Source organism: Triticum urartu, chromosome 2A (assembly GCF_056163025.1).
Source record: "Triticum urartu cultivar PI428250 chromosome 2A, HENAU_Tu73, whole genome shotgun sequence".
Taxonomy (NCBI): Eukaryota; Viridiplantae; Streptophyta; class Magnoliopsida; order Poales; family Poaceae; genus Triticum; species Triticum urartu.
The window spans coordinates 586047412-586074870 of NC_141874.1; the positions used below are offsets into that span (position 1 = coordinate 586047412).

Below are 27459 nucleotides of genomic sequence, written 5' to 3' on the forward strand. Positions count from 1 at the left end.
CACGTATGGTGACCTCGATCCTAGTCCTAGTGCCTAAACAATGGTTTTCCCCTTCATTTTTTATATAAGCAGCGTGGAGATGTTTGGAAGAAGAAGACAGCTCAACGGCTAGCAAATCAAAGATGCTTGAGCAAAAACTACAACTTTTTATTTCAAAGGATTGTTACTGTGAGAACTCTATTTTATTGTAGATGCATGTACGCTTTTTGACAGAGTTGTATATGCTTCGTTCATCTCATCTCCCATACTTCTTCATCTCGTCTCTAAATTTGAATCCATTGCATCTTTTGAAGAGAAAGTCATAACTAAGTTTCGTTTGCATATTTGTATTTGTTGTGACGAGAACTATTGAACAAGACCACACTTGAAAACATTTTGATAATTTTAACATTTTAGTATGTCTCTGTTGAGGACTTGCTTGCTTGGGGTGCTCTTACTGTTTCATGTCTGTGTGCACGCGTGTGTTGTGGTTGTGTCTTTTCTCTCTTGTATTTATTATGTGCTCTGGTTTTATAGACAAAATGAATAAAAATATTCAGGTAGAACTCATTACCCCCGTTGACCATTATATAAAAAAATAGCTCTGCAACATGCTTCGAAAATAGATACACTAGTTTTTCTTTTCTTTTTTTGCAGGGAAAAAATAGATACACTAGTTAGCAGGGTAGGTGTGACGTAAAATGAGCATATGCTTCCTCTGCAAGGAAAGAAGAACACTATTGAGATATCGTAGTGGTTGCTACCTATTCTGACCCTAACTCTTGTGTAAACAAATACCAATTGAATTTTGGAGAACTGTTGCCTACTGTCTATTGAATTGGTCGTTCCATGCTTTGAAGAGAATTGGTCCTTGCATATGTCAACCGGGAATAAACCATTGACTGTACATTCTCCAGAGAAACGAAGTAAACCACCCTACATGCACACACTCATACACTCATTCTGTTACAACCTCCGATTCGACTAAGATTGATCCTGGCCAGCAAAAGACATGACATAGTATATATCTTTGATATTGTTTGCTTTGAGATTGCTCATCACATACGCCATGTGGTATATATGACACATATCTTCTATATCTAAATAGCTAGCCCCACTAACATATTTTTCTCAACATGCAAGCATGCCACATCATCATTCAACATGTATAGAAAGAGGTCCACCTCAACATGCAACTATGCATATTAAAAATCCACTTCAACATGCAACCATGCATGCATATGAAATTTCATTCTATTATGCTATTTGCATTTAATTCTTATATACTTTCAAAAGCTACTATTTGAAATATTGATCTTTCGTATAACCAAAAACCTCATTGACATATTGCAAAATATTCCCGCAACAACGTGTTTGCTAGTCAAATCGATAGGGCCCCCGAGCACAAGAAGCTGCCACCCCCTATCCCCTACCAATGAGCCTCCATGGTTGAGCCCGTAGAGCTGACGACCACTACAACCGTCATAGAGCTGACGACCACCACAACCGCCACGTGCGAAACGGCCATTTGCCGCTGCAAGTAGCAAAAGACAGGCTTGTCGTCATTGTAAGGGCATTGGCCCACGGCCTCCTCTGACAGCGGCAAGGAGGGGAAGAAGGGTGACAACGGCTAGAGTTTAACCGCCAAGCTTTAACACCGGTGTACTTTTCTTTGTAGCACCATGTTTTGGTGTCCGTTTAACGGATTTGCTAATTGTCAAGAAGATAATAGGAACACCGATTTGTTTTGAGGGGGAGCTAACACATATGCTGGTGTTTCTTTTTGGGTGTGATATTTTTCAGTTGACCGAATAATAATTAGTTAAATATCAGTAGACACTAAGTACCATCCATCTGATGTTAAGAACTTAAGATAGGTGGAAGATTTACTTTTTCCGAGCTTTGAAACAAACACATCAATTTTTTCACTAGATGGACAAATTTTTATAGCACAATGACCTATTCTTAGTGCGTTCTAATTGTAAAATTGGTGTATTCTTAGCCGACTAAGCGCTAATTGTTCCTTATTTTCACCCATACTTAAATGTACTCTGTTTTACCAGCGAGAGGATAGAGATCATTGGAAATTTAAAAGGAGTAGTTGATAATTTAAAGACTCAATATAACTAGATAAGATGACAGTCAATCGAGTAAGACAATTGTTTCTAAAAACAAAAGATTGTATAGCACCTACTGAACTACATGAACATGTCATAAAAGCCAAGCCGATTAACAAATCGAAAGCCTACAAAATATATGTTAAAGGGAAAGCTATCGTCTCTAGCACTACTTCAGCGAAGGGAACTCGTTGGTGTCATCCAGGCTCGGCGGCGGCGGCGGAGGAGCCTGCGGGCGAGCCGGCGGCGCCTCCACGCCTTCTGCAGGGCCCGCCTCGTTCAGGGACATGTTGGCTTGCTGCCTCTTTGGCCCTCCGAATCTGCCCGACATGCCGAATTGCTGATTCCTCGATGATCCGTTGTAGTTGTTGTTATTGTAATATCTACCTTGCTTTGCTGCGTCCTGCACCTTGCTGCTATCCGCCGAAGCCCCTCCGCCCTTATCATCACGGGAAACTCCATTGTTCGCCTTCGCCTCCGCTTCCGCCCTTGCATTGGCCCTGGCCTGTCTCTCCAGCTGGTTTTTCCTGATCACGTAATCCCGTGCAGAAGGGTAGGCCTGGCCGAGTAGATCCTTGGTCTGATCGGCGGCCGGCGTCGGCTTCTTGTTGTGCTTGGCCGTCGTCACCTCCTGTTTGGCATCGGCGTCGTCGAAGGTCACGTGCAACAAGTGTCAGTAGAAAGGTCATTATGCCAACAAATGCTTTAATCAGAGACGTCTTCCTCCCCCTCCTCTTGTGAGGTCTGCTAGCACTGCAGTGATCAAGCATAATCCCAAGCACGCCAAGATCAACTTGTTGAACGCAGCTCAGGCAGAGGACTCGTCAGATGTGATTATGGATAACTTTCCAGTTAACTCCACTCCTGCAAAAGTCCTTTTTGATACTGGTGCATCGCATTGTTTCATGTCAAGATCATTTGTTTCAAAGCATGACTTCGTTTTCGAAATGTTGGGTAAACCTATGGGAGTGGTTTCTCCGGGCAAGTCTATGAGGGCTACCTCGATAGTCCCGAATGTTTCTATCATAATGGGCGACTTCAAGTTTCTGGCTTCTCCAATGGTTCTTGGTAGCTCGGATATTGATCTTATTCTCGGAATGGATTGGCTTTCTAAGCACAAGTCTCAGCTTGATTGTGCTGCCAGGCAGATTCAATTGACACATTCGTCTGAGGATGTAAGTGGAACGTGATGATACCATTCGACTGTTTTCACTCAATGAGAAGGGCGAGTTGGATGCCATCTCTCAGATTCCAGTCGTTTGCGAATATCAAGACGTCTTTCCAGAAGAGCTTCCAGGAATGCCTCCGCACCGGCCAGTTGAATTCGTCATCGATCTTGAGCCTGACACGGAACCTGTTTGCAAACGTCTTTACAAGCTTGGACCTGAAGAGTTGAAGGAGCTGAAGAAGCAACTCGATATTCAAGAGTGTATGGGTCTTATTCGACCAAGTTCTTCTCCATGGGGTTGTGGTGTTCTTTTCGTCAAGAAGAAGGATGGAATGGACCGACTTTGTGTCGACTACCGTCCATTGAACAAGAAGACCATAAAGAACAAGTACCCACTTCCCAACATCAATGAGATTTTCGAACAACTCAAAGGTGCTCAAGTTTTCTCCAAGCTTGATCTCCGTATGGGCTATCATCAGATTCGCATTCGTGAAGAAGATATCCCCAAGACAGCATTCAGAACAAGCTATGGTTCATACGAATACACTGTCATGTCTTTCGGCCTCGTCAATGCTCCTCCAACATTCTCTCGTATGATGAACTTCATCTTCAACGGCTACACAAATGACTTCGTCTTGGTCTACATCGATGACATTTTGGTCTTTTCCAAGAACAAGGAGGATCATGCCAAGCATTTGAGATTGGTGCTGGATAAACTCAGAGAACATCAGTTCTATGCGAAGTTTTCAAAGTGCGAGTTTTGGCTCGATGAGGTTCTCTACCTTGGACATATCATCTCCGCCAAGGGCATAGCTGTTAATCCTGAGAAGGTGTCTGCAATTGTGAATTGGGAACCACCTCAGAATGTGAAGCAACTCCGTAGCTTCCTTGGGCTCGCAAGCTATTGTCGAAGGTTCATCGAGAACTTCTCTAAGATCTTGAAGCCTCTTTCCAACCTTCTCCAGAAGCATGTGAAGTACGTCAGGTCGCCTGAATGTGACATCGCTTTCAACACCCTGAAAGAGAAGTTAGTCACTGCTCTATTTCTGACTCCTCCTGATGAATCCAAACCGTTTGAGGTTTTCTGTGATGCTTCCCTTCAAGGTCTTGGTGCAGTGTTGATGCAAGAGAAGAAAGTTGTGGCCTATACCTCTCACCAGTTGAAGCCCAATGAAAAGAACTACCCCACTCATAACCTCGAGTTGGCGGCAGTTGTCCATGCTCTTTTAACTTGGAGACATTTCTTGTTGGGAAGGAAAGTGGACATCTTCACTGATCATAAGAGTCTCAAGTACATCTTCACTCAGCCAAACCTCAACCTCAGGCAGACTCGTTGGGTCGAGATGATTCAAGAGTATAATCCGAGTATCAAATATACTCCAGGCAAGGCCAATGTAATTGCTGACGCATTGAGCAGGAAGGCTTACTACAACAGTTTGATTCTCAAGCCTTACCAACCGGAGCTTTGTGAAGCTTTCCGCAAAATCAATCTGCAAGTTGTTCCTCAAGGATTTCTGGCCAACCTCCAAGTCTCTCCTACTTTGGAATATCAGATTCGCGAGGCTCAACTTCTTGATGCTATGGTGAAGAAGGTGAAGATTGGGATTGCCAAGAGTCAACCCAAGTACAAGTGCTATCGCCTTGATGACAAGGATACTCTATTCTTCGAGGATCGCATTGTTGTGCCTAAAGGTGACCTTCATAAAGTCATTATGAACGAGGCTCATAGTTCACTCCTCTCTATCCACCCTGGAAGTACAAAGATGTACCATGACCTCAAGCAGTTGTATTGGTGGACTCGAATGAAGCGCGAGATTGCTCAGTTCGTGAATGAATGTGATGTCTGCAGAAGAGTGAAAGCAGAACACCAACGGCCAGCTGGTCTCCTCCAACCTCTTGCCATTCCAGAATGGAAGTTTGACCATATTGAGATGGACTTCGTGACTGGATTTCCAAAGTCCAAGCGTGGCAATGATGCTATCTTCGTTGTCATCGACAAGCTCACCAAAGTGGCTCATTTTCTTCCTATCAAAGAATCTATCACAACAGGTCAGTTGGCAGAGCTATATACCTCCAGGATTGTCTCTCTGCGCGGCATTCCGTAGTTGATATCTTTAGATCATGGCAGCATCTTCACCTCCAAGTTTTGGGATTCTTTTTTTCAGAAGGCCATGGGCACCAACATTCGCTTCAGCACAACCTTTCATTCTCAAACCATTGGCCAAGTCGAGCGAGTAAATCAAATTCTTGAAGATATGCTCAAGGCTTGCGTCATCTCTTTCGGTATGAAGTGGGAAGATTGTCTTCCATATGCCGAGTTCTCCTACAACAACAGCTTCCAAGCGAGTTCGGGCAAGGCCCCATTCGAGATTCTCTATGGCAGGAAGTGCCGTACTCCTCTTAACTGGTCAGAGACTGGTGAACGTCAACTTCTTGGAAATGACTTGATCACAGAGGCAGAAGAAATGTGCAAAGTCATTCGTGAAAATCTCAAAGCCGCGCAATCGCGTTAGAAGAGTTACTATGATAGCAAGCATCCTGACTTGGCTTTCGAGATAGGAGACCATGTCTACCTCCGCGTCTCTCCAATGAAAGGTACTCGTCGCTTCGGTATCAAAGGGAAGCTTGCCCCTAGATACGTGGGCCCTTTCAAGATCATCAGCAAAAGAGGTGATCTAGCCTATCAACTTGAGCTTCCGTCCAACTTTGCAAACGTGCACGACGTGTTTCACGTGTCTCAACTCCGCAAGTGTTTCAAGACTCCTGACCGCACCATCAACTTCGAAGAGATTAATCTCCAAGAAGACATGTCTTATCATGAGCACCCAGTTGCTATTCTTGAAGAAACTGAGCGCAAGACTCGCAACAAGTCTATCAAATTCCTGAAAGTCAAGTGGTCACATCATTCCGACCGTGAAGCCACCCGGGAACGCGAGGATCACCTCTGTTCTGAGTACCCTAAGTTTTTCCAGTCCTAGATCTCGGGACGAGATCCTTTCGTAGTGGTGGAGTGTTGTAACACCCCAGATGTAAAACTTCCCATTTTGGCAATATATCCATCTTGTTCTTCATCAATTTCAAGTGGTTTTCCTCTTTGTGGGTTTCATTTTGGGTTTGTATTGTTTGCCCTTGCATTATCTTGTCATCACTTGTCATATTTCTTTTGCCATCCATTGTTGCAGTATGGCCTCATCATGTGTTTGCTTTGTGCTTGGTGTCACTGTGCATATCCCCATCATCATGTGCATCTTCATGTTGTGAGCATATTGCACTGAGGCATGTTCCTTGGGATCCAAGCATCATCCTTCCCCTCCACTCGTCACCACCTCTTCGCCTCTTTTCTTTCTTTGGCAAGTGCAGCTCTACCACCCCTCCTTTAATGCCCATCTTTTTCCCAAAATTCAAGCACCATGCCTTGAACCCCCTGCCAAATTTCACGTCTTTTAGAATTGTTTTGGTTGGGTTCAAAATTGCATCAAGTTTGAATTATAATTCAAACTTGGAATATTTTTCTACCTTTAAAAATTACCAAAGCAATTTTATTAAACACTACACAAATTCAGGGCATGAGGATATTTTTATATTGCTCAAACTCCTCTCCTTTTACCCTGTGCTTTTCCTTTTGTTTTTCTGTCTGAAGAAAATAAGAAAAGAAGAAGCGCAGCAGAGCAGTTGCAGCAGCACCAACTGGGCCTTGGCCTCCTAGGCAGGCCCAGCTAGCCCCGCGCCAGTGAGCTCAGCGCGCCAGCCAGCCCGCTCGGCCCCCTCTCCCTCTTTTTCTCACCCGCGCGCGCCCGCACCCCCGCTAGCCTCTTGCCACGTGGTTGCCTCAGCCCCACCTGTCGTTGCCTCCCTGTAGATCGAACCCACCTTTTCCCTTTCCTCTCGCCGTCGCCATGGGGACCCCGAGCCCGAGAGCGCGTGAGCTCGCGCCGCTCACCCTAGCCCCTCTTAAGCCACCACTCCTTGTCCCCTGCCTCTCCTATGGTTTCCCTCCTCCGCCGCCGCCGTCGATTGGTAGGTTTAGCCACCAGATCCGTTGTTTTGGCCATCTCCCGAGCGCATCTGGGAGCGTGAGCTCGTCGCCAGCGTGATCTTTAACCACCTCCACCCCGGTGATCGTGTCCGTCTTCCTCCCGTACGTCGACTACGTCCCCGGCGTCCACTACTTCCCCTCGGGACGCCAAGACGGAGCCGTCTCCTTCCTCTTCTTCCCCACGGCACCCGTAGGTGTTCGGTCGCCGTTGTGCTCGTCTCCGTCCATCTCCCGGCCAACCGAGCACATGATCGTGCTCGTGGTAAGGCCCTGTGCAGTCCCGTGCCTATCGCCCCCTCTTTTGCATGCCTTAGCTGCTCCCGCGCCGTCCGCCCGAGTCACCGCCGTCGGACCTCGTCTCCGGCGAGTGCTCCGTCCCCTGTTACCCGTGTGCGTGTGTCCGTCGTGTTCTCCACTTAGAATAGGTTCGATCAACGCCCTTAGATGCTCGCGTAGTTGTCCGCTTAGCCGCATGCGTCCGTGCCATCGCCGCCTCTGTAGCTCATCGCCGGCGTCGACTCCGTCGTCGCTTGGTGCACCTAGCAGCACTCGCAGACGCGGGATCCCCTAGGCTACCGGAGCAACTCCGGCAAGGCCTCCACCGCGCTCGGTTGCCGCCGACCCTCCTCTGTTTTCCCCTGCTCCCCCGCGCTTGCATCACCGCCTCGTGGGCCCCAAGCCGGACCCACATGCCAGCCTCACGTCTCGCCAGGCGCACCGGCCAGCCGCACACTCGCACACGCTTTCTCTCACATGACACGTGGGACCCACGGGCCCACATGTCATCTGCACACCCCTGATTTAAACCCAAACGGGCATTTGTCCATTTTGGGGTCTTTCTGATTCGGGCCTTTCCTTATCTGGTAAGTCCAGATCGGGACATTTCCGTTTTAGGCATTTTCCTTTTCTGTCTATTTTCCTTTTTAGACAGTTTGCATCTTAGAGCATTTGTGGGGATTTATCTACAGCAACCCCAACATATTATATATGTTTTTGGGGTAGAAAAATCCCACCAACCCAGTGGTGGCATTAGTTTCTGCTTTTGAGCAAGTTCATAAACATGTCATTTTACATCATGATGTTGTCTTGTCATTTTTGTGTGGTTTAATTCAAGCATGCTATGAGGTTGTTTTGCACAAGGATAGCTTCATTTTCATGCCTACTCCATGCTAGATTTATTTCATGCCATGTTATGCTATGTAGTGAGTTAATCAAGCTTGTTAACATGCCAACATGTATCTGTTTTGCCATGTCCTGAAATTTCATCAAGTCTGAATCTGTTAACGATAATTGTAATGTTCACATGGTTGCCATTGTATTTTCTGATCCCTTTTGGCTTATGGTCAGTAAGGGACTTTTGTTGTATGCTTTGAGTAGATTCATGCCATGCCTTGCTTTGCCATGATATGTTTCTATAGCATGAAGTTATCGTGCTCAAAACATTTCTTCCTGATGTTAAATTCCTGACATGTTGTTTATTTCACTAAGTCTGTAACCTGTTAGCTTTTGCACTTTTGCCATGCTTGTTTGAACCTGTTATTGAGTGAATTATCCGTAACTCGGTGTTCATCTTTTGTCAAGCATCATGAGTGGATCCCTGCCATGTATTTTGTTGCCATGTTAGAGTGCTGTAGCATGTTGTTCTTGATGCATTTAGAGGGCCTCGTGCTGTTAATCGCATACCGGTGTCATATTTGTTTTGCTTGTCATTTCCAAACCGTGCATCCGATTCCGGTGATCTTTATATCGATTTTGACCGAAATCAACTCACCTTTCCAGTGGCACTCTTGGTTTTCCAAGTTTAGGCAAGGTTCAATCATTCCTTTCCAAATCATGCATATGCATCGCATATCGCATCCCGCATATCATGACATGTTTTGCATCATGTTGCTTGTGCATTGCACGTGGTTGATTGTGTCTCCCTTTGCTTGTTGTTGTTGCTTGGGTAGAGCTGGGAGACGAGTACGTGATCGAGGAGCCCGTTGAGTACGCTTACGAGGATCAAGTCAACTCGGAGAACTTTGCAGGCAAGATGGCCATACCCTCGAAATCACTTCTATCTTTGCTTGCTAGATGCTCGCTCTTTTGCTATGCCTATGCTACGATACCTACCACTTGCTTATCATGCCTCCCATATTGCCATGTCAAACCTCTAACCCACCTTGTCCTAGCAAACCGTTGTTTGGCTATGTTACCGCTTGCTCAGCCCCTCTTATAGCGTTGCTAGTTGCAGGTGAAGATTGGAGTTGTTCCTTGTTGGAACATGTTTATTGTTGGGATATCATTATATATCTTGTCTATTTTAATGCACCTATATACTTGGTAAAGGGTGGAAGGCTCGGCCTTATGCCTGGTGTTTTTGTTCCACTCTTGCCGCCCTAGTTTCCGTCATACCGGTGTTATGTTCCTTGATTTTGCGTTCCTTACACGGTTGGGTTATAATGGGAACCCCTTGACAGTTCGCCTTGAATAAAACTCCTCCAGCAAGGCCCAACCTTGGTTTTACCATTCACCACCTAGCCTTTTTCCCTTGGGTTTCGCGGACTCAAGGGTCATCTTTATTTTAAACCCCCGGGCCAGTGCTTCTCTAAGTGTTGGTCCAATCCAGAGCACCGTGCGGGGCCGTCCCTTGGCAACTTGGGTTACGTTGGCTTCTGTACGCTTAGCTTATCCGGTGTGCCCTAAGAACGAGATATGTGCAGCTCCTATCGGGATTTGTCGGCACATCGGGTGGTCTTGCTGGACTTGTTTTACCATTGTCGAGATGTCTTGTAACCGAGATTCCGAGTCTGATCGGATTGTCTTGTGACAAGGAATATCCTTCGTTGGCCGTGAGAGCTTGTGATGGGCTAAGTTGGGACACCCCTGTAGGGATTTGAACTTTCGAAAGCTGTGCCCGCGGTTATGGGCAGATGGGAATTTGTTAATGTCCGGTTGTAGAGAACCTAAAGATTACCTTAATTAAAATGAATCAACCGAGTGTGTGACCGTGATGGTCTCTTTTCGGCGGAGTCCGGGAAGAGAACACAGTCTCGAGTTATGCTTGAACGTAGGTTGTTCTAGGATCACTTCTTGATCATAGTTCATCGACCATGCCTTTGCCTCCTCTTCTTGCTCTCATTTGTGTATGTTTGCCACCATTTATGCTAGTCACTTGCTGCAGCTCCACATCATACCTTTTACCCTTCCTATAAGCTTAAATAGTCTTGATCGCGAGGGTGTGAGATTGCTAAGTCCCCGTGACTCACAGATTCCTTCCAAAACCAGATGCAGGGACCGATGATACCGCTCCAGGCACTACAAAAAAAATACACTTCTGTGACGATACGTGTTTGTCACAATAGGTCGCTTTTTTGTCATGCATGTACATCCATGACAAATTTATGACAGAATCAAGATAGTCATACCTATGCTGTCGTAGAAGTGTTCCATGACATTACCAAAATTAGCATCACGGAAGTGTCCACTTCCATGACGATAAATCGCGAGTCACATAAGTGCTTTCGTCAAGGGTGACCAACACGTGGCATCCACCGTAACGGAACGTCGTTAAGCTATCGGGTCGGGTTTTGGATCCGATAACCCGTTAACAGCCCCGACCAATGGGGATTTTCCACGTGTAAAATCATCATTGGCTGGAGGAAACACGTGTCGGCTCATCGTTGGGACAGATGTCAACCACGCATTGGACGGAAGGCGCCTATGATACGTTGACACGTGGCACGGCCCAACAGAGGCCCATTCCTATGAAAAGGCCGGCCCGTTTGACTTGGTCAAAAGCTGGCAGGCCGGCCCTTGAAGCCTGTTAACGGCCTGTTCGAATATAGCCCATTTACAGCCTGCTAACCCAAGGCCCGTTACGCCCTATCCGAATTAGGCCCAGTAGCGTCACCTGGGCCATCCAATATGATTCCAGCCCGTTTTCACTTCTGGCCCATGTATGTCCCATGACGTCTTTCGGCCCATATGAGGCCCTAGTAACTCTTGGCCTACTAACGGTCCGTGGTGAAACTGGCCCGTAATGAACAGTGTATCACTTTACACCCATTAACGGCCCGTGGTGAAACTGGCCCATAATGAACAGTGTATCACTTTATACCCATTAACGGCCCGTTATTCCATTGGGCCGTTTCCAGCCCATGTTATCTTTCGGCCTTCTTAGAGCCCATTTATTCTTGGGCTCATTTCCAGCATTCGTTTACTTACGGTCCGTTACTGTCATTTTCTGCTTGTGGGCCAAATTCAGCCTGTGGTTACAGTCGGCCCATTTGTGGTCCGTTAATATGTTGGGACGTTTTCATAGTGTCATAAAATACAGCCTATTAACGATGGCCCTTTATGGTCGGCCCATGAACGGACGATTCCAACTCTAGCCCATTTACGGCCATAATGCGGCCTGTTATTGGCCCATGTTTGGCCATCGATCATACTGCCCGTATAAGGCCCATTGATGATACGGCCTGTAGAAGGCCCATTGTTTCTACGGCCCGTAGAAGGCCCACTGTTTCTACGGCCCGTAGGAGGCCCAGTGTTACTACAGTAAATATTAGCCCATGGTTATTGTGGCCTAGTTTTAAAAAATAGGTTATTGCAGCCACTAGCAAACCGCGGAAAAAGAACTGCAATGACTAGAAGCAAACAAATAAACAAGACAACAAGGAAATAAATAAGCAAGCAACTTATGCTAGGCTATCACGACTTTCACACATATTACATCCACTGGGCATCAAAGTTCGCCACCAGTGCAAATAAACACGCCGACAAAAGAATATACAAAACTGAGAGCACTTTAGAAGGCACTAGGCCTGGCCAGGTCGGGCCCCCCCCAAACAGCTGAAGAAGCTGAGTAGACCTTAGTTGTGTCAACGATAGATGCATCAACACTAGATTTAAGGCATGATGGTGCGCACGGCAGTCCTCTGACATCTTCGTTGCATCTTTGACTTCAAGTCAGAGCTGAGTTGAAGCAAGCCTTTCCGCTTTAATTCGAGACTGAAGAAGTCGAACTGATTGAGGCAGCGACTGCACGGAGGTTGTCTCACACCTGCTGGTGAGTAGCTTCAACTCACTGTCTTCATCAAGACAGGACCTTGGGGTCATCTCGCTGTCCTCAAGATGGTTTGGCTCACTATCTTCCCTAAAGTTCTGCCTGGCGTAAGAGATACGAGTCTGAAAGAGAAACAAGGAGACACGTAACATGTTTCACAATTATATAAGCAAATAAATGGATCTGCTCTGCATAAGGAACATGTTTTTACAACTAAAATTTGAAACTGGTAGTTGTTGTAAACATCCAATCAGATGTAAACAGCAAAGCAAACAACAGTGGAGGAAATGATGCCTATCCAAATCTATACTAGAACTAAGTTTGAAGGCTTGAGAAGGATGAACTTACATTACATGTTAACACGGGCTGGACAAAGCCCTTCTCCATGTTGATGGAAGGATAATTCAATAAATTCCCCAAAGAAAATTCTTTATAAGCGTTGCCATTATTCTACATTTTGTAAAGAGTAAATATAGATCAAATAATATTGGAAGAAACAGAGGATAATGAAGCTCAGGTGCAGACTGATGATACATAATCAAATAGCAATTAATTAAGTACAGCGTTACAAGGCAAAAGGGAGAGAGGTACTGACAAGAGCAATGCAGAGCCCATTATTGTTTTGAGATCGTATGATCCTTTGAGCAAGGAGATTCATCTGAAATTAGTTTTCATACAAGAGAGAAGGTAAGGCATAAGCAGAAATTTAGGAGTTCAAATTTTGAATTGATATCATAGACAGTACATGACGTTGGGCTCCCAGCAGTTCTAATAGGGGTTTGGCCACAGGAGTAGGGGTAAAGTGTGGTACAGTTGGGCCTGTGTTTTCTGTGGATGCTGATCTATCTGATTTAATAGGTATCACTACCTTTTCCAAATGCCTAGTTTGTACTCCTTGACGACCTGCACTCACCCTCTTCCTTTTGGACACCTATTACGAAAGAACAACATTTGATTGGAAAAACATAGTGTGACGACACATGGAATAGGTACAGAAAATGGATAGGTATGGCATATACTCATATATGATGCTTAAACTAAGCAGATGGTGTAACAAAGTAGAAGTAATGCAAGAGGTCAGAAGCAAAATATGTGCGACCAATACAACTTTGCGAAGTTAGAGCAAGCACCTTGATGGGTGAATAAGATAGGCCATCCTCCACCATGCCAAGTTTGTTAGGCAGTGGATCATTCCGCAATATTCCTCTCGTGCGCCCATTCTCATATTCATTTTGATAATGTTCAATATCTGACATGCATGAAAACATAAAAACAAGTGAGATTTTCTTTGTAATGCAGAAGTGATTCTAATCCAATACTGCTTCCCTGTAAACCCCTTTGTGCTATCTCTGCAATTCTTTTAAAAGATGCCATGCATGCTGTAATTTGTTGTGTGCATTAATATAATGTGGCCTACTACTCAAAATATGAGAGCTCCAGAAGTGATGACACTTCGCAGATGATAGCTTCAACATATAGTAAAGAAGAACAAGTCGACCTGACTTGACAGATTCAAAATATACTAAGGGAGAACAACTCGACCTGACTAGTCGACCGCAAGAGAAGAGTATCATCTTAAAGAAGAGCAGAAGAGCAAGCAGATTGAAGATATTACACGTCTTTTAATACAATGTCGGTTGGCCACCCATGATGAACCAGAGCGCATAGAGAAATACTATTCTTTCCGGTCTCTCCATATGTGGCTCACATGCATTTCGAAACTAAAGTAGGAACATTTAGCTAACCAATTAAACACCTCTCAGTTTTACTAATATCAGCAATAATATCAGATATGAATTTGTACAACTAAGCTTGTTTAGCTGGATGGGTGGAGCAGTGCTATTACGACACGAACCACGTAGGCTGATTGTGGTCATCATAAAATGGGGGAAAACATAAGCATGATGAGTACGGTGTTGACCGTGGCAGTGGGATGGCAGATCTGAAGCTGCAAACCGCGCAAAGGGTAGTTAGCAACCGGTGTTTGCTTTGAAATAACAACTAAGATTTGGTATGGACAAGAAAGTACGGTCAACAAGTGACAAAGAAATGCAATTATGCTGTCTCTCTATATGTCGTGACATGCATTTGGAAACTCAAGTGGGACCTTTAGCTAACCAATTAAATGTGTCGGTTAACTAATATCAGTATCATATCACAATCATATTTGAACAACTAAGCTTTCGAATTCTGAGTGTTGTGTTGTTTAGCTTGAAGGGTGGAGTAATGCTAGTACGACAGAAAGCACCTACGCAGATCATAGTAGAGTAGATAAAAGGGGAAAACCCTAGGCATCAAGAGAGAAATCAGGAAAGTGGAACTAGCTGGACCAGTGGGTGGCGCACATGCTTTTCGAAACGAATATAGGAACATTAGGTGACCAATTAAATGTTCTCTGTTTTAGTGATATGAGCATCATATCAGATTCGTATTTCAACACGTAAGCTTTGGGTTGAGGTCTTGAGGAGCAGTGCTAGCATGACACGTAGCACCTACGATGATGGTAGTGAATATAAAGGGGGGAAACCATAAGCTTTACGAGTATAGTGCTACTTCGCAACCAATGTTTGCTTTCAACTAGCCACTACGATTTGGTACGGACAAGAAAAGTACAGTAAACAAATTATGATCTATTTTCCAGGTGAGATCAATAACTTAAGCACATATGGAAGAGTACCACCTCTCTTGTGACGCCGTGTAGGCCTATGCTGATACGTTGAGGGTGCTGCGGGTGTGATGGTTGTCGGCGGCGGGGAAGAAGACTTTAGACGGCAGACGGCCCGGTCGGGGGATATATCATGTTGCCATGGACGAGGCGGTCGTAGGAGCGACAACGGCAAGGTGGACGACGGCGCCGATGAAGCGAGAGGAGGCGATGAAAGGATGCTGGTCCAGCGCCGTGGATGAGAGACGTCCATCTCTTGCAGTTGACGACGGGGTAGGGGTAGCGGCTCCGGCAAGGTGGAGGATGGGGTGGAGGACGGAGGAGGCTGGCCGCAGTGCGGAGGTTGTCATGCCGCCGACGGTGTATGAATGGGGAAATGGAGGGGAGGGGGGGATCTCAAACTTTGGGACGCACTTCTCTGAAATGGGGGAAAGTTACGAACTTATCCCCCGTTTAAAATTTCGGACATCACGTCGGTTGGGGATAGGACGGTAATCTCGCATCTCCCAAATATCGGTAACTATTTTGGGCGAGGAGAGGGTGTTTTGCCGCCCACGGTTGGCGCCCATGGTGTATGAACGGGGCTGACAGGTAGGGCAGTTGTGTCACGTCTGATGGAAGTTACACATCTGCCCCTATTTAAAATATAAGCCTACATCGATTTCGGACGAGGACAGTTTTTTTTGCCGCCCACCGTGTATGAATGGGGAAATGGAGGAAGAGACACATGTCTTTCGGACGAGCTTGAATCAAATGTGTTTTGCCGCCCACGTTTGGTGCCCACCATGTCTGAATGGGCTCAGAGGCCGTCGTGTCACGTCTGATTGAAGTTACTACTCTACCCCTATCGACACAGTGTAAATCCTGTCGATAAGGATGTCAAGTGTCATGGGTAGACAGTAATTTCCATCTCGCAAACACTTGCTTCGAGCAGCCCACAAATTATAGTGGGTGTTTAGCCGCTTCATTCAAAACTTGGGAGAATTAGCATTCACGTTTGCCCTGGGACCTGGCAAACTAAATTCAAATCCAATTTGTATTCGATTACGAATATCCACAAATAATTATACGTTTTGTTATTTATTTCTTCAAAACCACAACAAAGATTTATTCCACCTTTATATATGATTATGATTTAGAAATGCCGTGATCTTCGAATTCAGTAGGTTGGATACACTCTGAGTCAAACAGTTATTTCATCCAATACAATATGCTCACACGACAAACAGTTCACCTTATGTCAATCATACAAGTTCTGAGGATTACCTCGCCTAAAAAATTCGGATCATTACAACACATGGACAACATAGGGGGTCTTGCAACATAATCCATTAAGAGACATGACACAACATGCAAGTACAATAATCTAATGAAAATTTGAACTGGTATCTAAAGAAGAACCGGGATTATCTTGGGCTTCAGATAGCAGAAACAGCAGGACCTCCTCCGTCTTCAAATGCAACATTCTTACTTCCTCCAATTCTTGGGCTGCTTGCATAATGCGTGCCGCTAATTCCGTAATTTCCAACCTCAAGATAAATATTACCTCATTCATGGCAGCCACACCATCTCTTTCTTCCTCTAGTAGAGCCTCAAGCACTATAATATCTGTGCTCAGACTGCTCTCCGGCGGTGTTGCCTCTGAACTGCTACCATCTGGTAACATGGATGGCGCACTGCTTCCACAAATAGATTCTGGGGTTGTACATTGTGTCCTAGTGTGAACGGCATCCTGAAAGGTTTCCGCTGGACATCAGTAAGAGATAGTTATCGTATGATCCAGGCAGTAAGCTTACATGGTAAACGATGGACGAATTATTGCCGAGCATGGCAAACTATATTTAAATGGTTCAAAGTAGCATCAGCCAAAAAGAAATTAAAATGGTAAGATGAAACTAGGGATGTAAGTGGCAAATAAACGAAATCGGCCAGTCCCATCTAGTTAGTTTTTGCTACCTCCCTAGTTCATTTTCCTCAAAAAAAAACTCTTTTGAACTATCATGCCACTAGTGGACTTTAATCGGGATTAAACCGGACCCAGTTGACATCCCTAGTTTAAAGGGAGTGTACAACCTCTATATTTAAGTTGCCAAGGCATCTAAGCAGTTGAAATAATCTGAGAAAGCACTTAACAGTGTGGCCTCATATAAACTACGAAGACAGTCTTGTGATGAAGTTGAGAGGAAAAGTTAAGTAATCAAATGAAATATGCATGCATTTCTTTACGATAGTACAGCAGGCACTGCTGACATATTGGCCAACTCAGGTATAGCGTAACAACAAATAAGCATTCAAATCAAGCAATACAGCAAAGCAGACAACTGAACTATTTGTAATTCAGTAGGATTACACGTTGAGGGCACAAGCCAAGAAAGCAGCCCACTCGCATTAAATTTCACATGTACTAAAACACACTGGCTTATCATATGTTGTTGTGAAGCCTAGCTGCTGTTGCAATGTTCTTTGAAGATATCATCAGCATCCCGTGGTTGCAAATCTAGTTGTTGTAGTTTATTCTGCACCATCTATTTAGGTAAAATTAATTTTAATCGCATGCACTGGTCCGAATTGATCATCAATGGTTCATCTAAACTAATGAAAGAAGGGTGTGTGCATACACGACAATACTCCCTCCGATTCTTTTTACTTTGCGTATAACTTTTTCTCAGTTTTCTTGTATTAGTCTGCGCGTTGCCGATTCCTAGCGCTGGTTTCCTTTTGTGCCCCGCCCAATCCGCCTCTGCCCTAATTAATTGGCAAATTAGTCCAGAAAAATTAAACCAGTGCCCTCCTTGGTATGCGGGTCAAGAGTTATGGGCAGAGTAAATAGAATCGGAGGGAGTATATCTGCTTCCCTCTATTTTTATGCTTGTTTGAGGTGCCAGCCCCAAAAGAACAAATATTTTGCTTGATGGGGTTGGCAGCTCCATAATTAATAGAAGCATCAAATTAGTCATGCAACTTGGGAAGATCAAGAACACACAAACAAGTAATGAATAGAGGCTTGGAGCAGTGATGTAATAGCTAGCATCAGAAAATGTAGGGTAAAACGGACAAAAAGCAGCGGAACCACATGCTAGTTTTCTGATGTGTAATTAATCATAGAGAACATTAAGCAGTCTGATGGAACCAACAGGTGGCATCAGAACAAAACTAAAGCATATTAACTATATGTGCACTGGTATGTAATTTAGCACATGTAACATGTTCACAGCCAGAAGTATGGCCCTACAGGTGCAAGCGGAATAATGTGTCTCATGAAAAACTGAATGATGCCCTGAAGAAATTCGAAGGTGCGGTGCTTATGCTAGGAAAGTGAACGTAGGCGCAGGCCGTTGGATAATAGTACCTGATTCTCGGCGGCGTATGGGTATCATTGTCATACTTGATAGCTAAGTATCGTCGATGGTGCTCGTGTTGCGGTTGAGTTTGGGCCGGCTGTCGCCGTCGCTGAAGCGGCTCCGGTGCTACGGTTGCGGCGCCTGCCGACATACAGGAAAGCTCATCTGTGGTAAGTGAACAGTTGCACGATAAAGAGAAAAACCGAAGGAGTACAAATCGAAATAACCTGATGAGGCTGCGGCGTCGGTAAAGCAGGGCCGGTGGAGTTGAATATGGCGTCCGTGGAGCGGGTCCGGTGCAGTGGACGAAGGCTTCGGCGGGCACATTGTATAGTGCTTTCCGTGAGGCAGATCTGTTGCGGCGGACGAGGGCTTGTATGAAGGGCCAACGAAGGGGCGGACGAGGGAGTCAGCAAAGGGCCTACGTTGTGGTGGACGAGGGCGCCGGTTAAGCAGATCCGGTGCGGTGGACCATGATGGCGGTCAAGGAGATCTGGAGTGGTGGACAAGCCAGTCGCTGAAGCGGCTCCGGTGAAGTGGTGAGTTGGCAGTTGGGGGTTCCAAGTGTTGGGGAACGTAGCAGAAATTCAAAATTTTCTACGCATCACCAAGATCAATCTATGGAGTAATCTAGCAACGAGGGGAAGGAGAGTGCATCTACATACCCTTGTAGATCGCTAAGCGGAAGCGTTCAAGTGAACGGGGTTGATGGAGTCGTACTCGTCGTGATCCAAATCACCGATGATCCTAGTGCCGAACGGACGGCACCTCCGTGTTCAACACACGTACAGCCCGGTGACGTCTCCTACGCCTTGATCCAGCAAGGGGAGAAGGAGAGGTTGGGGAAGACTCCATCCAGCAGCAGCACGACGGCGTGGTGGTGGTGGAGGAGCGCGGGACTCCAGCAGGGCTTCGCCAAGCACTACGAGAGACGAGGAGGGAGAGGGGTAGGGCTGCGCCAACAGGGAGAGCAAATCACATGTGTTGGGCAGCCCCAAACCTCAAGTATATATAGGGGGAGGGGAGAGGCTGCGCCCCCACCTAGGGTTCCCTCCCTAGGGGTGGAGGCCAGCCCTAGATCCCATCTAGGGGGCGGCCAAGGGGGGAGAGAGGGGGGCGCACCACTAGGTGGGCCTTAGGCCCATCTGAGCCTGGGTTTGCCCCTTCCCCTCTTGGAGGCGCCTTTGGCCTTGGTGGGAGGCGCCCCAGCCCACCTAGGGGCTGGTCCCTTCCCACTATTGGCCCATGTAGGCCTCCGGGGCTGGTGGCCCCACCTGGTGGACCCCGGACCCCTCCGGTGGTCCCGGTACACTACCAGTGATGCCCGGAACACTTCCTGTGGCCAAAACCATACTTCCTATATATCAATTTTTACCTCCGGACCATTCCGGAACTCCTCGTGACATCCGGGATCTCATCCGGGACTCCGAACAACATTCGGTAACCGCATACATACTTTCCCTATAACCCTAGCGTCATCGAACCTTAAGTGTGTAGACCCTACGGGTTCGGGAAACATGCATACATGACCGAGACACCTCTCCGGTCAATAACCAACAGCGGGATCTGGATACCCATGTTGGCTCCCACATGCTCCACGATGATCTCATCGGATGAACCACGATGTCAAGGACTTAATCAATCCCGTATACAATTCCCTTTGTCTATCGGTATGATACTTGCCCGAGATTTGATCGTCGGTATCCCGATACCTTGTTCAATCTCGTTACCGGCAAGTCTCTTTACTCGTTCCGTAACACATCATCCCATGATCAACTCCTTGATCACATTGTGCACATTATGATGATGTCCTACTGAGTGGGCCCAGAGATACCTCTCTGTTTAGACGGAGTGACAAATCCCAGTCTCGATTCGTGCCAACCCAACAGACACTTTCGGAGATACCTGTAGTGTACCTTTATAGCCACCCAGTTACGTTGTGACATTTGGCACACCCAAAGCACTCCTACGGTATCCGGGAGTTGCACAATCTCATGGTCTAAGGAAATGATACTTGACATTAGAAAAGCTTTAGCATACGAACTACATGATCTTGTGCTAGGCTTAGGATTGGGTCTTGTCCATCACATCATTCTCCTAATGATGTGATCCCGTTATCAACGACATCCAATGTCCATGGTCAGGAAACCGTAACCATCTATTGATCAACGAGCTAGTCAACTAGAGGCTTACTAGGGACATGGTGTTTTCTATGTATCCACACATGTATCCGAGTTTCCTATCAATACAATTCTAGCATGGATAATAAATGATTATCATGAACAAGGAAATATAATAATAACCAATTTATTATTGCCTCTAGGGCATATTTCCAACAGTCTCCCACTTGCACTAGAGTCAATAATCCAGTTCACATCGATATGTGATTAACACTCAAGGTCACATCCCCATGTGACTAACACCCAAAGAGTTCTGGGTTTGATCATGTTATCCTTGTGAGGGAGGTTTCAGTCAACGGGTCTGCAACATTCAGATCCGTATGTACTTCGCAAATTTCTATGTCATCTTGTAGATGCAACTACTACGCTACATTTGGAGCCATTTCAAATAACTGTTCTACTTGGAGCTATTCTAAATTGTTGCTCCATTATACGTATCCGGTATCTCTACTCAGAGCTATCCGGATAGGTGTTAAGCTTGCATCGACATAACTCTTTACGTCGAACTCTTTATCACCTCCATAACCGAGAAACATATCCTTATTCCTCTAAGGATAATTTAGACCGCTATCTGGTGATCTACTCCTAGATCACCTTTGTACCCTCTTGCCAAATATGTGGCAAGGCACACATCAGGTGTGGTACTCAGCATGGCATACCGTATGGAGCTTATGACAAAAGCATAGGGGACGACCTTCGTCCTTCCTCTTTCTTCTGCCATGGTCGAGCTTTAAGTCTTAACTTCATACCTTACAACTCAGGCAAGAACTCCTTCTTTGACTGATCCATCTTGAACACATTCAATATCATGTCAAGGTATGTGCTCATTTGAAAGTACCATTAAGCATTTGATCTATCCTTATAGATCTTGATGCTCAATGTTCAAGTAGCTTAATCCAGGCTTTCCATTGAAAAACACTTTCCAAATAACCCTATATGCTTTCCAGAAATTCTACGTCATTTCCGATCAACAATATGTCAACAACATATACTCATCAGAAATTCTATAGTGCCCCCACTCACTTCTTTGGAAATACAAGTTTCTCATAAACTTTGTATACACCCAAAATCTTTGATCATCTCATCAAAGCATACATTCCAACTCCGAGATGCTTACTCCAGTCCTTAGAAGGATTGCTGGAGCTTTGCATACTTATTAGCATCTTTCAGGATTGACAAAACCTTCCGGTTGTATCACATACAACCTTTCCTCAAGAAAATCGTCGAGGAAACAATGTTTTGACATCCTATTTGCAAGATTTCATAAATAATGCAGTAATCGCTAATATAATTCCAACAGACTCTTAGCATCGCTACGAGTGAGAAAGTCTCATCGTAGTCAACTCCTTGAACTTGTCGGAAAACATCTTAACAACAAGTCGAGCTTTCTTAATGGTGATACTTACCATCATTGTCCGTCTTCCTTTTAAAATCCATATGTACCTAACAGCCTTACGACCATCAAGTAGTTCTTCCAAAGTCTACACTTTGTTTTCATATATGGATCCTCTCTCGGATTATATGGCCTCGAGCCATTTTGGAATCCAGGCCCACCGTCACTTCTCCATAGCTCGTAGGTTCATTGTTGTCTAGCAACATGACTTCCAAGACAGGATTACGTACCACTCTGAAGTAGTACGCATCCTTGTCATCCCACGAGGTTTGGTAGTGACTTGATCTGAAGTTTCATGATCACTATCATAAGCTTCCACTTCAATTGGTGTAGGTGCCACAGGAACAACTCCCTATGCCCTCCCACACAGTAGTTGAAGAGACGGTTCAATAACCTCATCAAGTCTCCACCATCCACCCACTCAATTCTTTTGAGAGAAACTTTTCCTCGAGAAAGGACCTGATTCTAGAAACAATCCCTTATTGCTTTCGGATCTGAGACAGGAGGTATACCCAACTGTTTTGGGTGTCCTATGAAGATGCATTTATCCGCTTTGGGTTCGAGCTTATCAGCCTGAAATTTTTTCACATAAGCATCGCAGCCCCAAACTTTTAAGAAATGACAGCTTAGGTTTCCCTAAACCATAGTTCATACAGTGTCATCTCATCAGAATTACGTGGTGCCCTATTTAAAGTGAATGTGGTTGTCTCTAATGCCTAACCCATAAACTATCGTGGTAATTCGATAAGAGACATCATGGTATGCATCATATCCCATAGGGTGCAATTATGATGTTCGGACACACCATCACACTATGGTGTTCCAGGCTATATTAGTTGTGAAACAATTTCCACAATGTCTTAATTCTGTGCCAAACTCGTAATTCAGATATTCATCTCTATGATCATATCATAGATATTTTATCCTCTTGTCACGACGATCTTTCAACTTCACCCTGAAATTACTTGAACCTTCCAATAATTCAGACTCGTGATTCATCAAGTAAATATACTCAACATCTACTCAAATCATGTGTGAAGTAAGAACATAACGATATCCACTACACGCCTCAGCACTCATTGGACTGCACACATCAAAATGTATTACTTCCAACAAGTTGCTTTCTAGTTCCATTTTACTGAAAACGAGGCTTTCAATCATCTTGCCCATATGGTATGATTTGCATGTCTCAAGTGATTCAAAATCAAGTGAGTCCAAACGGTCCATTTGCATGGAGTTTCTTCATGCATATACACCAATAGACATGGTTCACATGTCTCAAACTTTTCAAAAACGAGTGAGCCCAAAGATCCATCAACATGGAGCTTCTTCATGCGTTTTATTCCGATATGACTTACGTGGCAGTGCCACAAGTAGGTGGTACTATCATTACTATCTTATATCTTTTGGCATGAACATGTGTATCACTACGATCGAGATTCAATAAACCATTCATTTTAGGTGCAAGACCATTGAAGGTATTATTCAAATAAATAGAGTAACCATTATTCTCCTTAAATGAATAACCGTATTGCGATAGACATAATCCAATCATGTCTATGCTCAATGCAAACACCAATCTCGATGGTAGAGGGAGCGTGCGATGCTTGATCACATTAAGCTTGGAAAAACTTCCAACACATATTGCCAGCTCACCTTTAGCTAGTCTCCGTTTACTCCACAGCCTTTTATTTTGAGTTTACTAACATTTAGCAACCGAACCGGTATCTAATACCATGGTGCTACTAGGAGTACTAGTAAAGTACACATTAACACAATGTATATCCAATATACTTCTATCGACCTTGCCAGCCTTCTCATCTACCGAGTATCTAGGGTAATTCTGCTCCAGTGGCTGTTCCCCTTATTACAGAAGCACTTAGTCTCGGGTTTGGGTTCAACCTTGGGTTTCTTCACTAGAGCAGCAGCTGATTTGCCGTTTCATGAAGTATCCCTTTTTGCCCTTGCCCTTCTTGAAACTAGTGGTTTCACCAACCATCAGCAATTGATGCTCCTTCTTGATTTCTACTTTTGTGGTGTCAAACATTGCGAATATCTCAAGGATCATCATATATGTCCCTGATATATTATAGCTCATCACGAAGCTCTAGCAGCTTGGTGGTAATGACTTCGGAGAAACATCACTATCTCATCTGGAAGATCAACTCCCACTCGATTCAAATGATTGTTGTACTCAGACAATCTGAGCACAAGCTCAACAATTGAGCTTTTCTCCCTTAGTTTGCAGGCTAAGAAAATCGTCGGAGGTCTTATACCTCTTGACGTGGGCACGAGCCTGAAATCCCAATTTCAACCCTCGAAACATCTCATATGTTTCGCGACGTTTCAAAACGTCTTCGGTACCTCAACTCTAAACCGTTTAACTGAACTATCACGTAGTTATCAAAATGTGTATGTCAGATGTTCGCAACATCCACAGACGACATTCGAGGCTCAGCACACTGAGCGGTGCATTAAGGACATAAGCCTTCTATGAAGCAATGAGGACAATCCTCAGTTTATGGACCTAGTCCGCATAATTGCTACTATCATCTTTCAACTAAATTTTCTCTAGGAACATATCTAAAAAGTAGAACTGAAGAGCGAGCTACGACATAATTTGCGAAGACCTTTTGACTATGTTCAGGATAATTAAGTTCATCTTATGAACTCCCACTCATATAGACATCCCTCTAGTCATCTAAGTGATTGCATGATCCGAGTCAACTAGGCCGTGTCCGATCATCACGTGAGACGGACTAGTCATCATCGGTGAACATCTTCATGTTGATCGTATCTACCATACGACTCATGCTCGACCTTTCGGTCTCTTGTGTTCCGAGGCCATGTCTGTACATGCAAGGCTCGTCAAGTCAACCTAAGTGTTTCGCGTGTGTAAATCTGTCTTACACCCGTTGTATGTGAACGTTAGAATCTATCACACCCGATCATCACGTGGTGCTTCGAAACGACGAACTTTCGCAACGGTGCACAGTTAGCGGGAACAATTTCTTGAAACTTTAATGAGGGATAATCTTATTTACTACCGTCGTTCTAAGCAAATAAGATGCAAAAACATCATAAACATCACATGCAATCAAATAATAGTGACATGATATGGCCAATATCATATAGCTCCTTTGATCTCCATCTTGGGGCTCCATGATCATCTTGTCACCAGCATGACACCATGATCTCCATCATCGTGTCTCCATGAAGTTGCTCGCCAACTATTACTTCTACTACTATGGCTAACACGTTTAGCAATAAAGTAAAGTAATTTACATGGCGTTTCGCAATGACACGCAGGTCATACAAAAAATAAAGACAACTCCTATGGCTCCTGCCGGTTGTCATACTCATCGACATGCAAGTCGTGATTCCTATTACAAGAACATGATCTCATACATCACATATATATCATTCATCACATCCTTTGGCCATATCACATCACAAAACACTTGCTGCAAAAACAAGCTAGACGTCCTCTAATTGTTGTTGCAAGTTTTTACGTGGCTGCTATAGGTTTCTAGCAAGAACGTTTCTTACCTACGCCAAAACCACAACGTGAATTGCCAATTTCTATTTACCCTTCATAAGGACCCTGTTCATCGAATCCGATCCGACTAAAGTGGGAGAGACAGACACCCGCCAGCCACCTTATGCAACTAGTGCATGTCATTCGGTGGAACCGGTCTCACGTAAGCGTACATGTAAGGTTGGTCCGGGCCGCTTCATCCCACGATGCCGCCGAATCAAGATAAGACTAGTAACGGCAAGATAATTGACAATATCGACGCCCACAACTACTTTGTGTTCTACTCGTGCATAGTAACAACGCATAGACCTAGCTCATGATGCCACTTTTGGGGAACGTAGCAGAAATTCAAAATTTTCTAAGCATCAGCAAGATCAATCTATGGAGTAATCTAGCAACGAGGGGAAGGAGAGTGCATCTACATACCCTTGTAGATCGCTAAGCGGAAGCGTTCAAGTGAACGGGGTTGATGGAGTCGTACTCGTCGTGATCCAAATCACCGATGATCCTAGTGCCGAACGGATGGCACCTCCATGTTCAACACACGTACAGCCCGGTGACGTCTCCTACGCCTTGATCCAGCAAGGGGAGAAGGAGAGGTTGGGGAAGACTCCATCCAGCAGCAGCACGATGGCGTGGTGGTGGTGGAGGAGCGCGAGACTCCAGCAGGGCTTCGCCAAGCACTACGAGAGACGAGGAGGGAGAGGGGTAGGGCTGCGGTAACAGGGAGAGCAAATCACATGTGTTGGGCAGCCCCAAACCTCAAGTATATATAGGGGGAGGGGAGAGGCTGCGCCCCCACCTAGGGTTCCCTTCCTAGGGGTGGCGGCCAGCCCTAGATCCCATCTAGGGGGCGGCCAAGGGGGGAGAGAGGGGGCGCACCACTAGGTGGGCCTTAGGCCCATCTGAGCCTAGGGTTTGCCCCTTCCCCTCTTGGAGGCGCCTTGGGCCTTGGTGGGAGGCGCCCCAGCCCACCTAGGGGCTGGTCCCTTCCCACTATTGTCCCATGTAGGCCTCCGGGGCTGGTGGCCCCACCTGGTGGACCCCGGACCCCTCCGGTGGTCCCGGTACACTACCGGTGATGCCCGGAACACTTCCGGTGGCCAAAACCATACTTCCTATATATCAATTTTTACCTCCGGACCATTCCGGAACTCCTCGTGACGTCCGGGATCTCATCCGGGACTCCAAACAACATTCGGTAACCGCGTACATACTTTCCCTATAACCCTAGCGTCATCGAACCTTAAGTGTGTAGACCCTACGGGTTCGGGAAACATGCAGACATGACCGAGACACCTCTCCGGTCAATAACCAACAGCGGGATCTGGATACCCATGTTGGCTCCCACATGCTCCACGATGATCTCATCGGATGAACCACGATGTCAAGGACTTAATCAATCCCGTATACAATTCCCTTTGTCTATCGGTATGATACTTGCCCGAGATTTGATCGTCGGTATCCCGATACCTTGTTCAATCTCGTTACCGGCAAGTCTCTTTACTCGTTCCGTAACACATCATCCCATGATCAACTCCTTGATCACATTGTGCACATTATGATGATGTCCTACCGAGTGGGCCCAGAGATACCTCTCCGTTTACACGGAGTGACAAATCCCAGTCTCGATTCGTGCCAACCCAACAGACACTTTCGGAGATACCTGTAGTGTACCTTTATAGCCACCCAGTTACGTTGTGACGTTTGGCACACCCAAAGCACTCCTACGGTATCCGGGATTTGCACAATCTCATGGTCTAAGGAAATGATACTTGACATTAGAAAAGCTTTAGCATACGAACTACATGATCTTGTGCTAGGCTTAGGATTGGGTCTTGTCCATCACATCATTCTCCTAATGATGTGATCCCATTATCAACGACATCCAATGTCCATGGTCAGGAAACCGTAACCATCTATTGATCAACGAGCTAGTCAACTAGAGGCTTACTAGGGACATGGTGTTTTCTATGTATCCACACATGTATCCGA

General features: G+C 45.4%; 1 protein-coding gene across 1 annotated transcript; it reads right to left on the bottom strand.

Moving 5' to 3' along the window:
* Window positions 1-2265: 2265 nt before the first annotated feature.
* Window positions 2266-2760, bottom strand: LOC147986050 (uncharacterized; the record flags this gene model as incomplete). Its single annotated transcript, XM_087541850.1, has 1 exon — window positions 2266-2760. A coding segment is annotated over one exon (495 nt), but the record flags the coding sequence as incomplete, so codon positions are not given.
* Window positions 2761-27459: the final 24699 nt, after the last annotated feature.